The following is a 17,798-nucleotide window of genomic DNA, read 5'->3' on the forward strand; positions in this document are numbered from 1 at the left end:
TTTTAATAATTTGTGTAAGCATTATTCTAAGTATCAGCTTTACTCTGTAATTCTCTAGTCTCTTATTCACAATGTTTTCCCCTTTCAGGTTGTCTTGGACTTCTCTTGCAAATTTTTAAAATGATTAAAGTTAAGTATGAAATTTATAAAATTATTAAGTTGCTGCTGTAACTCTAGAGATTGCTTTGAGTTTTGGATGCCTAAGACGTATTGTCTACAGTGGAGAAAGGGAGACAACTAGTCACAGATGAAGAACACAAAATTTGCAAAGGAAACAAAGGAAATAATACACAATTCCTGCGTGATTTTCCTGTGTTTTAAACACCGGTGGTACTCCATCGCTCTTTCCTAAGACAATCACATTAATGTCTTTTTCCTGTTCTGAAGGAAAAACAGCCCATAGTACCAAATGCTTGCTCTTGTTTTCAAGAACTAGAATTTTGTCTCTGCAGGCAATACTTCAATCTTTCACACACATGTGCACGCTCTCACATACCAAAATACATTTTTCTTTGCAACAGACATTTAATATTAAATAAGCAACTTTTATAAGCAGCAAACGATAAAACCCTCCTTAAGTGCTTGGAAATCCTGAAATGCTGGTGCCCCCTCTTGTGGTTTAACTAGAAGAAGACAAACCAGTGAAACTCGCACCAAGCGTGTGGATATATTGGCTCCTGCAGCAGGAGCTCAGCTGGAGATTATTTCAAGTTAAAAGGAGAAGCTGATCTTACTTTGAGAAATCTTCATTTTCACCTGCTTCTATGATCAGAAAGTGCCAAACCCCTGTGTGTTGCCTGGTGACGGGGAAGCCACCCTCTCCTGTGCTGCTCGCAGAGGCTGGCTGGCAGAATGAGGTGGAAAAAAGAGTATGCTGTATCGGTCTTTGTTTTCTCCTCTGAGACACAGGCATCTACCTGAAAGCATTGCACATCCGCTTGCAAGGATTGAATCTGAATAGAGGAAACTTCATAAACATTTAATGCACTGTTTTTCTGGATGAACATTTTGGGCGGTTTAGTTAGTAATCTGTTGCTGGAAAAGCTTGTGATTCATTGAGAATCTGTTTCTCGAAGAAAGTATTTGCTTGTGTATTCCTAGAAAATAAAACCAAATTCACTTAACCACAACGTTTTTTGTAACGAAGGTATTTTCAACCTGTCCGTCCCTGACACCTAATTCTATCTTTGTTTTAGAGTTATTAGACTTCGTCTGTCCATTTGCTCGTGAGTATTTGAGAGGATTTAACTGTAAGGGGTCGTGACAAATTTGTGATCTGATAGCTAGAACAAAAAGCCACCAGACTAATCACTAACTAAAACAGGCATTAAATAAAAGCAATTTTAAATGCCTATACGGACTACAGCTACACTGATGGCTTACAGGTCTGAGAGACTGTGTTATAAACTAGTGAATACTTGACACATACCCCATTTAGAGGAAATCCTGGATATATATGCATCAAAAACTTGCTAAACTTACCAAAAGAAGCATGAAACAGTTAAACATAAAAGAAAGAGCAATTTTCATACTCCTAATTCTGGTTCTCAGCTAGAGAAGTGTTTTCTTCCCTGTTACTCTATGCACAGCAGTAAGAACTAGTGAATAGGCTACAGACACACTGCAAGACTAGATGATGATCATCTTTTCAGCATATCTCACAACAGCCCGTGAACCAAAGTGGAGCAGAGAATCTCAGGACTCCTGGCAGAGTGGCAGCATTTAAAGATTATGGCATAGTTAATCACCGAGACTTGGCATATCTAGTTTGAAAGTGCACCACAGGACCGGGCATTCAGTTTGCTTCAGTCATTTGAAAATTCTTTCAGCAGACATGCTGAGGCCAGAAAGAACCATTTCTATAGTGGAAAAAAAACCCAAACGAACCAACAACAAAAAACCCGAAAAAACCCCAAAGAAAGTGGCTGAAAAAAGTCAACTTAGAGGACAGTATCCCACCATTGTTGAAATGATGCTCCCATCATTGTCCAGTCCTGTGTAAATGTAAAGTTTTATGATGAACTGGTTTTCCAAACTGTAAGTAACCATAAGTAGACATTTTATGGAATTGCACTGAGCAAAATCAAACTGCCATAAAGTTCATGTGTGGCACTAATTGCAATTTAACTGCATGGTTATTACAAGAGCTTTTAATTAACCCAGTCATCATACTGTGGCATACAAATTGTACATAATAACAGCATGCTGAGTATAATGACAATACGTTTGTCTGAACTGTGAAAATCAAGAGTTTTATCATTTTCTAAGGTTTCTTTTTATGCTCTTAAATATTGTGCAGTATTTAAGAACATTTGACCAAAAGAAAAAAAAAAAAAGACAAAAAATCCCTAGTAAATTGCTGAGACTTTTCTGTTTTTGTAATTTATAGCAGTCTTTAATTCTTCCTGAAAGTCAGTGAGATCTGTAATTCTCTGCTGAATAATATTTTTGGTGATTTTTCAGTCTCACTTTTCTCAGGGTATTTTTGGTTCCCTTTGAGAATCATTTTATACTGTCTTTTAGGATTTTGTGTTTGAAGCCAAGAAAAATACTCAGTTTGTGGAAGCATTCAGTGGGAATACCCTTTCCGTGAAACTGGCAGACAGTAAGAATACCTTCTGATCAGATATTGCTGCAAAATGCTCATTTGTTAGGTCATTAGTCTAGTGAGACCATTCCCGTTCTCTCAAAGTTATGATTCCAGTCTGTGTCTCTCAAGACTGATGGTAATAGCACTGAATGAATTTTTACTTGGAAGGTTAATTTTGCAGCCCAAAGACTAATAATTAAGCAACAATGTGGCTAATGGTTATAGTTGTAGTCCCTCAGAAAACACGGGAAATACAACTAAGTGGCATTACACTGATACCGTGTGCGCATTCCTGGAGACCTAAAGAATGGGTTGAAAGAAAGCAGACATGACTACAGAAAGTATATTTATCTGTTTTTCAGACTATCATCAGCCGTGTATTGGGGAATGAGATACTGACATTTTGGTTCGAAATTATTTGGCTCCCAGGCAGAACAGGCACCTGAAGGCAAGATAAGAATGTATGACCTTTTCATGTGCACAAGTTTACTGAAGAAACCGGGTGACAATGAAGACTGGGCCAGTGAGGGAGGCAAACGTACTCTTTGGCATGCATATACAGTTAATGGTTTAGCCATGTTAAAAAAGTGACATAAAAGTGTCAGCCACTGGTGAAGAGTTAAAAAAAAGGACAGATTGGGTTCAGTTGGGTGACTAATACAAGTGCGATGTACCAAACACAAAAAGAAGAACCAACACCACACAAAGCCAGTCAGTCAGCCAGTGGTCCAAGGGACTTAAATATCAGAGATGTGAGAAAGGTAAGAGAGATGATGACGATACCATTGTATGTGCTGAAGTAGCTCATCCTGCAGAAACTATGTCTGAAGAAGCAAGTGACTTTGGTAAAGACTGGTGAGAAAACTTTCAGCTGTGAGAGTTGTTGCTGTCATCAACAGAACTGCATTCTCAGCAGTATGATTACTGTCAGGCACTTCTTTCTGGGAGCAGCAGAGGTGCACGTGGTGCTGTACAAACACTTCTCATTTAGCTAAGGCGGTTTTCAGAATTTTCCAAAAATGGCTTTTGGAAAAAAAAATAATTCGTTCCTTAAAAGACATTTCAGATAATGCCTGTTTTTTTATGGTATTTATATGTATGTAAAGTTTACCCAAGATTAATTTTTTAAGAAAGATTTTGTAATTGAAACTAAGGTTTCAAGATTATTTTTTTAAGAAAGATTTTGTAATCGAAACTAAGGTTTCTTTTTAAATGTATCAGTGAATGCAAATTTCCTGGTATTGCACAATGCATTTCTTGAGATACTCGCTCAAAGAGAATAAACAGAGAGAAAGGCCATTAAACAGTACTTTGAAGCAACTGTATAATATATCTAAAACAAATATCATCCATATTCCAAACCACTATGACTGTAAAAATTATTTTCTTCATTTGATCATTTTAGTCAGAGTAAAAGGTAATGAGATTTTATTGTAAATTCAAGAAATACAGATGGCTGTGGATTCTCCTGCCTTCCTCCTGGAGCTGAATGCATGTTTTTTTCAGTTTGCTATAACTGGAGCAGATTTTTTTTCTTTCTTTTTTTTTCCCCTGACCCAAAGGTCTGGTACTCATGTGCTTAGGGTCTGTATTAGCGAGTGACTGTGTTTCTCCACCATGTTTCTCCTCTCCTCACAGGCTCCCACCCTGCAGTCAGTCTCTGAGAGTGCCTGGACTGCTAAGGTGCCTCTTTCAGATATGTGAGGCACCTAAGACCTACAACAACCTACACCCATAATCCATGCCTGTCATGAGACAGAGCCTTCTTCCCAGACACCTGGATCTGACTCTCACTGTCTGTTAAACCCTTATTTTTATTCTTGATAAGACAAAGACTTGTTGAACAGTGTATGACAAGCTGGAACTGAGGCAACCCAAACCATCAGTTGCTTTGTCCTAAAAGCTGATCATAAGCATAATGCTGCCCATGTCCCATCAGTGAGCATAAGAGAATATGAAAAAATTGAGACAAATAAAAGGAAAAGAGCATTTTTTGTCTCTGGTAGCTATGCATTATATTGGTGTAGAGCGGCTGGTGGGATGGAATGCTGCAGAGGCTGGCGAAATGCAGCACTGAAGTGATGAACCCACACAAGGATGGCTGAAGCCTAGAAAGAGCATAGGGACTTATGGGGGTGAAATTGGAGTCCCGTTAATCGTGTGAAGAGCATGGGATAGCGTGCTCTGAAGAAGAGCTAATGGGGGAAATAGTGGGAAAAGTGCAAGGGAGATTTTAAACTGAATTTGAGGACAAGAATAAATGTCATAATGACACGCTCTCCAAGGGGAGACTGCCTCTGATAAGAAATAGTGAGGTGACTACTTCAAGTGATATTTAAAGTGTATCCCATTAAGTCCCTTAAAGGACATTGGCCACATGTCCAAGGACAATTATCTTGTAGGTAAATTCATGCCCCTCATTTGAAGGGGATTCAAACTATAACTTGGATGCCTAAATTAAGACATGTGAATTGCACCCAGAAAGGACTATTCACCTTCAGCTTTACCCTCACTTTCAATTCATAAGGTGAACGCTTATTCCACCTTATTATGGTGTAAGGGAGAACTTTGTAGAGTGGAGATGATGGTTGGACTCGATGATCCCAAGGGTCTTTTCCAACCTAAATTATTCTATGATTCTATATACAGTAATAATGCTGATTCTTTCTTTTTTGACTGGCCTAAGCAAGTACATTCAATGAGTCTTTCATTATCACCACTTAAACCATGCATAACAACAAACTCACTCATCAAAATTAGATACATTCATTTCATTTTAAATTTTAAATGTATTTCTTAACTAACATTACAGCAGTTCTTAGCTGGAAAGGTGGTCCCTAAGACCTGCACTTTTTTTTTTTAATGTGTGTCGTGGTAACTTGAAACATGAGATTTATTTGCTTTCTCTGCTCTTACATTTGGGGATCTAAATGCAACAGGAAACAATAATCCTTGCTGTATAACATATGCACCCTTTCCTATTTCTTATGGTAGCATTTTGAATATATTTCTGCTTCAAAAATTGGATCCCTGTCTTAGAGCCAACAGCAATCTCATCTCTCCCTTTTTCATTTAAAAAGGCTGACTACCTATTGAAACCAAGTTTTCATAAATCACATACGGTATTAGTTTTTCAGTAGGGCATGTGTGCTAGCTTACACAAGACATGTGCTGTTCAGTCTGCTTAATATCGCGTCTATGTGATCCCCAGCACGAAGTATCTCTTATTTAATAGATATGTATGACCCTAATTATTTTTATTTACTGACTAGGAAGAATAATGAGCTATGAACATCAGTTGATATCCTCCATTGTACAAAATGCTCGGTATCACGTTTCGCAAAGAGGAAAGTGGGAGTTCACGTGAATTTGTGTCTATTGACATCTAGATGAGAAAGCCAGAAATATAAAATCCCTTGATATTTTCAACATCTATGGTCCGAATCATTAAACTTACATCTTGGATCATTAAATTTACATCTTGCGAAGTTGTAATGCTAGTTTCCACCATGCTAACTGTTCACTATATGCTCTGGGTAACTGTGCTGAACATGCCATAATAATTCATCAACCCTGAAAGAAATCACAAAGTTCAATGCATATTAAAAATCTGATTGGGGGGTAATACAGAAAAAATGGTAATATGCCACTGTTCACAACACATCATGTTCTCTGAGCTTGCAGTTACTGTCTGCATAGCAACACACTTGCCTTACAGGAAGAAAAAAAGCCACAACCAATAAAATACATGTGGTGACTTGATTATACACCGGGTATTCCTTCAAAAGGAGTGATTTTGTTTGGGTTTTTTCTACTGTAAAATGACTAGTTATGTGTTTACTGCAGTCATTATGCATATAGTGTTGAGAAGTATGATAATTAATGGTATTTTTCTTAGCTTTATGTCCACATAACTCTCTTTCTTATTAAAATGGACTTAAACTGAATTGAGAGATACATAATAATTTTTGTTTACATGTGTTCTTTCCTTTTTCTTGTGGCTTTTTTTACCTTTTAGGTGAACAAGGTATGTGGTCCTCCTATAAGGAAGCCTACGCAGTCTCCAGGTTGCTCCTTTGATCAGAACAAAGATAATCAGGGATTGAAGATGTTCTCAAGAGACAGTGAAGAAACCCTCACCAACAGAAGAAAGTAAGACATTAGTTTTACAGCCAGAAAGAAAGAATAAAGTAAGCCATTAATTTTACAACAGAATAGATTATATTCAATGCAATGGCATGCATTACTAGAGAATGAATAAAGACTGCAAAGAATGAAGCATTTCAGCAACACAATCTACTCTGGTACATTTTGGAAAGAGTAGTTTCATGACTAGATTTTGTTTTCTGAAATAATGGACACATGACCAGGGTCATTTGGTGTGGTTTAAAGTATTTAAAAGAGTGGGTAACACTGATAAAATATGAATGTTGGCTCTATCTTTATGTGTAAATTTTCAAATTGCATTTAACTTGCACATCAGCCGGCATTATTAAATCTGTCAAGAAGTCAGAAGACTATTTGTTTAAATTGATCAGACAGAAAAAAATGAATGACTGTTCTTACATACCTTTCTACTGTGAAAAATGAGACGACTAAGCATTTAGGGCTAAATCTTGAAATCCTTGTTCAAGCAAGTCCAGTTGATTATTTTTTTTTTTTTCTCTGACTCTGCTAGTATATAGTGAATTCAGGTGACTGCAAAGGCTTAGAGGTTTGATTTATCCCTGTCTGAGCATTACAGGGTAATATTTGCCTAACTGCATATGAGCTAGGTCTTTAAGCTGGGTATCCCAACTGATCTGCTGCCAAGAAGGATGCAGGTGTCCTGTATATTATATCATATATTCCAGCCTTCTGCAGGTATCTTGGACAGCTGAGGGCATCTCAAAGGCCAAGCTGTCTTTGGAAAAATGAATCAAGTCTTTAATGACTGTAAGAAGTAGTTGCACTGTAAGGAGTAAAGATAGTATTACGCTTGAGACTAAGAGTTATGCAAATAAAATACAAAGTTAAAATCAGAAATTCTGTTTCTATCACAGTGTTTGCTAAAATACAGAGAGGTTTTCTTTGTCCTCTTTTTCCTTTTATTTCAATCTGCAGTGCAGAAGGAAACTGAAGTGAGAGAATTGCAGGGAATAACTGCTCACTCCTGAGGTCTGGAGAAGAAAAGGTGCCTCTGAGCTTCAAAGGCAGACCATTCTAGTTAGTGCAAGGTTCCAAGTAGTGGAGAAAAAAACACCAGATACAGGATTTAGAGAACATTGTGGGAAGGGAAAGAGATGCAAAACAGACGTTTGCTTTAGCCAGCACAGAAATTCATCAGGCAATACCCATTATACAGGCACATTTTCTCTCTTTTGTGTAGCTAAGCAAGTTCTTGATGTTTTCCTATTGCTAGCACTCTGCAAACATGAAATCGTGTTCTAAAATCTCACTTAATTCAGTTCCGTGTTTCAAAATAAGTGGTGTCTGGATTGACCTCAGGGAGATTGCACAAAAGGAGATCTGAAGGGACACCAGAGGCAGTGGGCAGCACAAAGCAATGTTGTTTTCCCATGACTTCCCCCCTGCTTGAGATGCTGGAAACATTTTATGGCATGCAACAGACGCTACACCAAAAGGCGGCGCGGGGCAGGGGGAAGTTTGAGATCCACTGACATAGATTTCTGTTTTAACAGCTTCATAGTTGATATCCTCTTCATTTGCTGCCTCGGATCACCTCCTTTCTTATTAGTCACAATCGCTTTATATTTCACTTTATATTCCCATGGCAACTGTAACAATTCCTCACATGGAAGAGCTACTTCAGCGAGTGCTCGCAGTCTGCTTTTGAGGAAGTGCTGTTCTCCGAGTCTAACTCTGCTTTATTTACCTCCCATGAACTTCTGGCAGCAGGTTGCTCTCAGCATCTTTCACAGGCTTTAGCAGAAAAGAATAGGTTTCTCCTAAACTGTGTAGACTTGGTCGATGGCAGTTATCTTAGGGAAAACTAATGAACAAAAAGAGCGACTCCTTAGAGTTCCCTAATTTCCTAATATTTTTCAAATGCATCTCCAGATGAAAGTTTACATTTCAAAGTGCATGTTGGACAGCCTCTGCCTGAACTTCTCCTAAATTATTTTTACCATCAGACCTGAGATGGTATTTTCTGGTACTATGTGGCACAAGAAGAAAAGGAAGTTTCTCTGTGCTATTGACACCAAAAATTTTCAGATTAATTTAAAAAAATCTAAGCAGAACCTTCCATAGTAACAGACAAACTTGAAAGTATATGTCCCTCCAAAACTTAAAATTGCAGACAGCTTTTAGCCAGCAGAATAAAATTGTAAAGAAAATGAAAATTTCCAAATAAATGATAAGAAGTATCTGCAGCTTCAACTGACTGTAATTGCACATTTGTGCTCGGCTGCCTATAATTACATGCTATCTGGTCTAGAAGATGATGATGTGAAAATTGACATTCATACCATCTGCCTTTCTAACTACTTTGGTCAGACATCAACAGGGGCTGAAATCAGTTATTACTTCTGTATTAACTTTATCTTTGCCTCAGGATATATTTACTAATAAGCTGAATAACTGACCTTTCTGTTAGAATGCAGTTTGTCACAAGATATTATGGTAGCTGTGTTTATTTCAATTTCTCCATTATACATGGATTGATTGTGCAGGAGAAGAAATTCCAACTGTTTGCTATGAGAGGACTCTCTAAACGGTAGTTTTCATCCAGAATATGAACCCAAAGCACAGACAAAATCAAAATCAATCCCACTCAAAGGGAAATGGAGGAAAATTGCAAACATACTGTGCATACTGGATGCAATTTTGGGGATGGAGAAACACAAGATATGACTATTCATGGTTGGGAGAGTGTGGGTGAATCATACTTATATATTTAAAATATATTGCGCAGAGACAGTTATATGATGCATAGTTAAAACTGACCTTACCTGAGATTTTCAGAACTGCAGTTTTAGACTCAGTAGGGAACTCATGTCACATTTAATAGGCATAGTGAATTTAAGTCACTGTGGTTTGTGTAAAATATTTGCCCTACAATTACAAGAAACAACACGTGGCTTTTAAAATGACGGACTGTATATAATCACTCATATTTTATCTGTTTTAATTTGGAGTAAATAATACTTAACAATTTAATTCCTTATGCCATTTTAGGCCTACGTTGACTAAATATAAGGAAATGTATAGAATATTTCTGGCATTTTTTCACAACTACAGACACCATAGAAGAAGTTTGCTGGTGCCTTTCTTTGTGCCTGTGGGTCATAGATAACTCAGTACAGTGTGATGTTCTAAACTAGAATGAATAATTATTTTAATTTTACACAGCAGGAATGGGTCTCCCAGGAAGAGATTTTCAGTACATAAGCAAGCAATTTATAAACATGAATATCATAATCCAGTTACAAACATACTAAGTGAAAAGTCATTCATTGGTTTTGATTTAAGTACAAAACCTTATCATTAGCTCTGGGCATCTTGAAAATTATTTAAAATAGCAATACATAATTTATAACCTACCAAAACAGCACATGATAAAACTGATGTGATTTTTCAGACAGTAATTTAAATATCCACTAAATATTTAACACCTACATCTTAAACCCATCTTAAGTAAATCATGAGTTGCTCCATAATTCTAACAAACACTCTTTGTAGTATTTGTAGGGGGGACTTTATAGGGGACTAGTTGATAGGACTTTTGAAAAACAGATGACTTATGCACCTATTTTTTTATTTGCTATGCTGCTTTTTTTTTTGGACCATTTTTTGGTATATTTGTACAAGTGTAACATTGAAAACTGTATCACAACTATGCAAGAAAACTTCAGGTTGGAGGAAAATAATTCCTGTTCTAGAGGATGAGTAAAGTTGTTTTTTTCTTACTTTGACCAACGAGAGTATCAGCTTTCCAAACTCCTGAAGTGTATCTGAGAGAATCAAACTTATCTAACAGGAAATTGACAAATTGATTTATAAAATCATTGGAACCTATGGAGAGTAATAGAATAAGCACATTCTTTATCTTCTTGTAGAAACGTGTAACAGCAGTACTGTTTAATGTTATTGATTGACACTGCCAATTATTTCCTGTGTTCCCCCGTGCAGAGAATTTATCAGCCATCTCCGGCTCTACAGAGCATTTTACGGCGGCCTGGCTGATCAGCTGTGCGGTAATGAGTTGGCAGCTGCTGATGGACTCCCATGTTGGAATGGAGAAGATGTTGTAAGAAGGTACCTTTCTCACTCACTTTTGTCTTTTCTTTTGTATTTTGTGTTTCTCTAAGTTCTCTTCCAACTGTAGTCAAGTACATTGCTTCCCTAGGCATGTGTCAAGGTTAGTTCAAAAAACAAATCAACGTGGGTTTCCTTCTCTCAGGCTTCACCCATGAACAGTAAAAAAAAAATAATCTCCCTGCATCTCTATTTTGAGGCAAAAGAGAATTCTACTGTTTGTCAGACATTTCTTCTTCAAATTTATGGCACCTAAACATATACTGGAAAAGAAGCTGGACTGGCATTTACAAAATACAGTTGGAGAAAGAGAATATGGATTTTTGTTTGATCTTGACCTTTATAAAATGCTCCTCTTAATACAGAGTATGTGATAACAGACTCAAGCTATTTGCTTAAAGCTTCCCTGGCTCTGAAGAATGCAGTAATCTCCTAATATATATGGTTTCTCAGGAGAGAGCTAAAAGTTAAAACACAAAGATAAAACATTTTAAGGGTGAAACACATGTATAGTTTTATGTATGCAGTGTCTTGGGAGACATCATTCAGCAGCAATGGCAAAGAAGAGATAATAATAAACTGCTACTCTCCTGGACATGTATCTCTGGAATCAATATATTTCACAGCTTACAAAACAGTAGCATTTGTGGGTGTCAGAAGGATTTTCAGAGAGCTGATCTCTATGGTTTTGCTTTATTGCTGTCATCACCACAACAAGTATTTCTCTGAGCAGAAAGCCTTTGTGATAACAGAGACCAAAATATAAAAAGGTTCATTGCAATTTTTTTATAAAGACCATGACATGTGTTTGTATTTGAGATAATATATTTTTAATGAAAGAGTTGGCAGATGCGCTCGCCAAGCTGCTTTCCATTATTTACCTGAAGTCATGGCTAACTGGGGAGGTCCCAATGGACTGGAGGGTAGCAAATGTAGCGCCCATCTACAAAAAAGGCAGAAAGGAGGATCCAGGAAACTACAGGCCTGTCTGACCTTGGTAGCAGGGAAGGTCATGGAGCAGATCATCTTGAGTGCCATTGCAGGTCATATGATGGACAAGCAGGGGATCAGGCCTAGTCAGTATGGGTTTAGGAAAGGCAGGTCCTGCCTGATGAACCTGATCTCCTTCTATGACAAGGTGACCCGATTATTGGATGAGAGAAAGGCTGTGGACATTGTCTACCTAGACTTTCAGAAAGCATTTGACACTGTCCCCCATAGAATTCTCATGGAAAAACTGGCGGCCCATGGCCTGGATGAGCATACGATCTGCTGGATCAAGCACTGGCTGGATGGGCGGTCCCAAAGAGTGGTGGTCAATGGAGTTAAATCCAGCTGGCAGCCAGTCGGTCACAAGTGGTGTCCCTCAGGGCTCAGTGTTGGGACTGTTTCTGTTTAACATCTTTATTGATGACCTTGATAAGGACATAGAGTGTATCATCACCACGTTTGCAGATGACGCTAAGCTAAGAGGGAGTGTTGATCTACATGAGGATAGGGAGGCTCTACAGAGAGACTTGGATAGATTGGACCGATGGGCCAACGTTAATGGAATGTGCTTCAACAAGGCCAAGTGCCGGGTCCTGCACTTGGGCCACAACAACCCCATGCATTGCTGCAGGCTTGGGGCAGTGTGGCTGGAGAGCTGCCTGGCAGAAAAGGACCTGGGGCTTGACAAGCGGCTGAACATGAGCCAGCAGTGTGCCCAGGTGGCCAAGAAAGCCAATGGCATCCTGGCTTGTATTAGAAATAGTGTGACCAGCAGAAGGAGGGAGGTGATTGTCCCCCTGTACTCAGCACTGGTGAGGCCACACCTTGAGTATTGTGTCCAGTTCTGGGCACCTCAATACGAGAGAGATATCGAGGTGCTGGAGCGAGTGCAGAGGAGGGCAACGAAGCTGGTGAAGGGCCTGCAGAATAAATCTTATGAGGAGCGGTTGAAGAAGCTGGGACTGTTTAGTTTGAGGAAGAGGAGGCTGAGGGGAGACCTCATCACTCTCTGCAACTACTTGAAAGGACATTGTAGAGAGGTTGGTGCTGGTCTCTTCTCACAGGTAATTAGCGATAGAACAAGAGGGAATGGGTTCACGCTGCAGCAGGGTAGGTTTAGGCTGGACATTAGGAAAAAAATCTTCACAGAAAGAGTGGTCAGACACTGGAATAGGCTGCCCAGGGAGGTGGTGGAGTCACCATCCCTGAATGTGTTTAAGAGTCGTTTAGATGTGGTGTTAAGGGATATGGTGTAAGGGAGAACTTTGTAGAGTGGAGTTGATGGTTGGACTCGATGATCCCAAGGGTCTTTTCCAACCTAAATGATTCTATGATTTTATGTTAGTACAGCGTGTATTAGTAGGTAGTATCGAAGCTCATATCAAGGAAGGTGGCAAAAGGCTGTGAGGTGAGTTAGTAAAGTGGGAGATAGCTGGTACCAAATAGAAGGAACACTGAAGGCCTGCACCTTCAGGTATCTCTAAAAAGGTTAGGTAGGAGCTGTAATTTATTGATTAAAGATACCTAAGGAAACTTCATGGATAAGCTTTCAACAAACACCCACAGGCCTACTTCTCTTTATCTTTTTGGGTAGTCCAGTTGCAACACCAATGGTAGCACCAACAGCAGCACCAAGGCCCGATTAGAGGTTGACTCCCTTGATGGTCTCATTGGAAATCTGTGTCCTAAGGTTTCAATGATCTTCTCAGGATGACATTTCCTTTCTTTCAGATTTAATCTCAACTTTACCTCCTGGCTTTTGTTTTGCCGCCCTTCCCCAAATGCGTTATACTACTCCTATCAAATGTTTCAGTAGCAAATTGAAATTAGCATCTTGTAATTACAGATTTCCCAAGAACAGTGTTCTTGTATCATTGCTTTTGGCTGCTTATACTCTTACTATTAATATGTTATATGTTTTCAAACCTATATTGTTATATTAACTGGTGCTATTATATTTAGTTATTGCTATATTATATTATTATACTATTACTATGTTTATACTATAATACGACAATAGAATAGAATAGAATAGAATAGAATAGAATAGAATAGAATAGAATAGAATTGAATTGAATTGAATTGAATTGAATTGAATTGAATTGAATTTGGGTTGGAAGGGACCTACAATGGTCATCTATTCCAACTGCCTGACCAATTCAGGGCTGACCAAGTTAAAGCATGTCATTAAGGGCACTGTCGAAATACCTTTTAAACACTGACAGGTTTGGGGCATCGACCACCCGTCTAGGAAGCCTGTTCCAGTGTTTCCTTGTTGGCTCACTGGGTACCTGTGACAAGAAGTTATCTCCAAAAAATGAAGAATTTCCAAGACCTGCTTGTCTCAGCAGTATGATATTCTCAGTTGAAATCTCCCATAAGAACAAGGGCTGCCAATCCAGAAATTTCTCCTAATTTCCTATAAAACAGCTCATTAGTGCTATCATCCTGGCGATTGGTAGTAGACACCCACTACATCTTTATTTTCCATCCCCCTAATCCTCACCCAGAGGCTTTCAGACACATCATCACTAACTGTAATGATCCAGTTGGATATATGTATACTATACTATTTGATTTTGATTGATAAGACACTTCAGTTCTTATACAGAAATGAAACATTCTATTAAATTCTAGACAATAGTGTCTTTTAAGTGTAATTTAATTTGACTAAAAATACTTAATAAATGCAATTTACTTATTTGTGGATCAACCTAAAGCTATAATTACTGACAAAAGCACTATATCTTAAAAGTAAGACAACTTTGATATTAGTTTAACTTATACATTTCCTTACTAAAATATTTGGTTTCATATGTATTTTTTTATATATATTTATATTTTTGGTATGAAAATTATAATGTTAGCTTCCTGAAAGAGCTGACATGCAGACAATATTTAGAGGTACAGATTGCTGATTAAAATCATAAGATTAGAATACTCTGAGTTGCTCTAGGTGATCCACTGGAGATGAGACCTGCATATTAGTTCCTACATCTCAATACTTCTACTAGTACACTAAATATATTGTGGTACATATTCTCCTGCTTCAGTAGCTGTATGAAGGTGCTCACATCTGTCCTCTTCCTCCCCTTCATTTTGCCTTGTCACTCAGTCAAAATGTCCTCTGTTCAATTTTATTTGTTTATACTTGTTCTTTTGTAACTGAAGGGGAAAAAAAAAGTCTTTCCTGTGCTTTGACTGAGATCAGGGGTTTTCTACTATTATTATTATTACAGAACTGTTAATCTGTGGAAAAATCAGCACTCTCTTCTTTTTGTGCTTAGGCAAGTCTGTGTGCCTGCTATGAAAGTAAGGCACATTGGGTGTGCGGTGCCTGGAGATTTCTTTTGGTTATGGAATGTCAAATTCAGTCTCAGAAACACACTCAAACAAACAAAATCTGCAAATTCAGAAACAAGGAGGTTGTGTTTGAGCAAGAAAGGTTCCTGATGTGCCCCACAGATTGTGCTGGGAATTGGCGTTCGAAATGCATCAATGAATCAATCAACTAGCGAAGAGATCCAATGGGTGACGAGCAACGTCGGAAGTGAGTGTGTTTAGGGATATTGTGAAGGGAAATGAAGATGTCAGGCTTTGGGAATGTGGGCTGGAGGCAGTGAGCCTAACCACTGTGCTGGCAAACCAGATCAGAAGGCACTAATAACATGCAAAAACCAGGATACGCAATTCAAAATGAACTTGATGAAACTCAGCCTGAGCCCAATTTTAGCATTTTCAGGAAAGCTGTGGCATACTCGAAGAGTGTTCCCAAAAGCACTATAAGATGAATTGAGAACCTAGGAAACTCCATTTAAAAAACAGAGTCAAAGAATTAGATTTGTTTAACCTGGAAAAGAAAAACTGTAAGGAGAAAATGCAAAGTGCAAACAGGCTGTTGCTAGGTGGAAGAAAAGTATCTGTTATCTGCTTCCATAATGGCTAGGACACGTAGTAAACATTTAAAATATATTCTGATTAAATATTAGGGAGAGTTTTCTAGTGGCAAGGACAATAACAGGCAAAAATAGGTAGTTTTGGGGTCCAGCGTCTGCCTGAAGGCGGATGTTTAAGAACAGGCAAGGCTAATCACTGAGAAATGATGCAGCAAAAGCCAATTTTTCCTTAGAGATATGAAGATAAATTGGATAACCTCTTAAAATCTCCTCCAGCCCTCTGATTCTGAATCTAGGATTATCTAAATCCTGTGTTGCTCAACTTCTGTTGCCATGATCCCAGGATACTGTGACATTTTAGAAGCAATAGTGACCTGAGCAGGCATCATCGCATTTCTCTGTAAATACTGAGGAACACCTCAACCTGTACTCTCACTCTCTTTTTTTTTTTTTTTGCTTCCTGTCCCCCCATCCCCCCCATTATAGTAATAAAGAAAGATATTGGTGAATTCATCTGTGCAGTGTTCCTGGTATGGGGCAGGGCAAGTCTGTATTGTTCAAATTAGTTAAGATAAATATGTTTTATCTGTTTTGAGAGTCTTCCTTACTTCCGTCTGGTTTTACCTTCTATTTAAAAATCACGTGCCATAGCTGGTGACGATTGCAATTTTGGGCCTGACATGGGAAAGCAATATCATAAGCTCCACGATGCTGGTGTGAGTGTATCATGACCTGAAGAGATTGCTCAGACTGTTTGCTGTATCTGTGTTTCAAGCTGCAAGTAGCAATAAGCCCTGGAGGCAGAAGATAGATATGTTCTAAAAAAATCTTTGCAGTTCTTTTTTCTCCTTTTCTGTGCATTTTTCTAAAGGAAGTAGTTCAAGATTTTAACAGCTGCAATATCATATCTCAGATAAATCTTATAGCCTTTGCTGTCTGTAATACCATCTAAGAGATTATCAAGCCTGGATGGGAAAAGGTCAGAAAAAGAAAAAGAGGGTATTATCAAAATGAAAGCTTACTTAATGGTTTACATTTCATATGCTTCAGCTGTTTCCTTTTTGGTTTAAGCCTTTTTTTTTCTTTTCTTTTTTTTTTTTCTTTTTTAAAATCAGAATGTCATGGCAATATGTCCCTTGATTCTGAAACTAGAAATTGTTCTGAACCTAGCCTGTGACATGGTGTAGGCTCGTGCTTTTATCAAAACTGAGACCAGAATCCTCAAATTCCTGTGTTCATGTCAGATAAGACTGGTAGCGGGCAGGACTTACAGGAGCAAGATTACTCTCGCAAGGTCCATATCACCGCAGGAGGAGGGAGACGACATCTCAGAGGAGTCTTCAGCCCTTCAACTATTTTACCCAATTGTGTGACTACAGTTGCTGGGCATGAAATTCAAACTTCAGTTTTAAAGGCATAACAGTGCCAGAGAGAAGGTGCTTGGAATTTAATGTTATAGGATTCATTGGGTTCAACGGAAAAAGAGAAATTGCAATTGATAAATTAATAAGGACAGCTGCCAAAGCATACAAGAAGAATTGCATGCAACAGTCCAGAATTTCAGTGGCATCTTAGCATTAAAGCTAAAATAATGGGAATTGTGCAAATAAACTGAGATTGTTCTCATTCACGAAGATAAAGTGGTTTAGCTGACATTCATGCAGTTTTGGTAGTCCAGAATGCCTGGCTAGAATGTGAAGAGAGGTGGATTAAAAGTCCACAGAGGGGAGCAGAATATGTACTGTACATCTTGAGGCCAGTGATTCCACTGCAATAAAAATAGATGTGAGAGAAGAAAATAGTAAAATTATTTGTGTTGATGGATGCAAGAGTAAGGGAGATTATTAAAAACAGCTAATCAAGTTTGAAAGGAACAGTTTCGTATGTAACACATATCTAAAGTATCCCAATTAAGAGGAATTAACAGCATGATTGATTTTAATTGCTGAACACGTCATTAGAAAGTGATTATAATAAGCATCTATCATCTAATAAAGGCTTAGCTTTAGCACAGCTCTTAGGCTGAGGAAAGGAATTTTCTCTTTTGATTCTTAAATATTTTG

General features: G+C 38.2%; 1 protein-coding gene across 1 annotated transcript in view; it reads left to right on the forward strand.

Moving 5' to 3' along the window:
• Window positions 1-17,798, forward strand: part of GPC5 (glypican 5) — a 736,580-nt gene that overhangs the window by 134,958 nt on the left and 583,824 nt on the right. Inside the window, exons 4-5 of the mRNA XM_054188939.1 lie at window positions 6,609-6,742; window positions 10,724-10,849. Of these exons, the coding sequence (XP_054044914.1) occupies window positions 6,609-6,742; window positions 10,724-10,849 (260 nt within the window). The remainder of the gene's footprint in view (window positions 1-6,608; window positions 6,743-10,723; window positions 10,850-17,798) is intronic.

Source organism: Rissa tridactyla, chromosome 1 (assembly GCF_028500815.1).
Source record: "Rissa tridactyla isolate bRisTri1 chromosome 1, bRisTri1.patW.cur.20221130, whole genome shotgun sequence".
Classification (NCBI taxonomy): domain Eukaryota; kingdom Metazoa; phylum Chordata; class Aves; order Charadriiformes; family Laridae; genus Rissa; species Rissa tridactyla.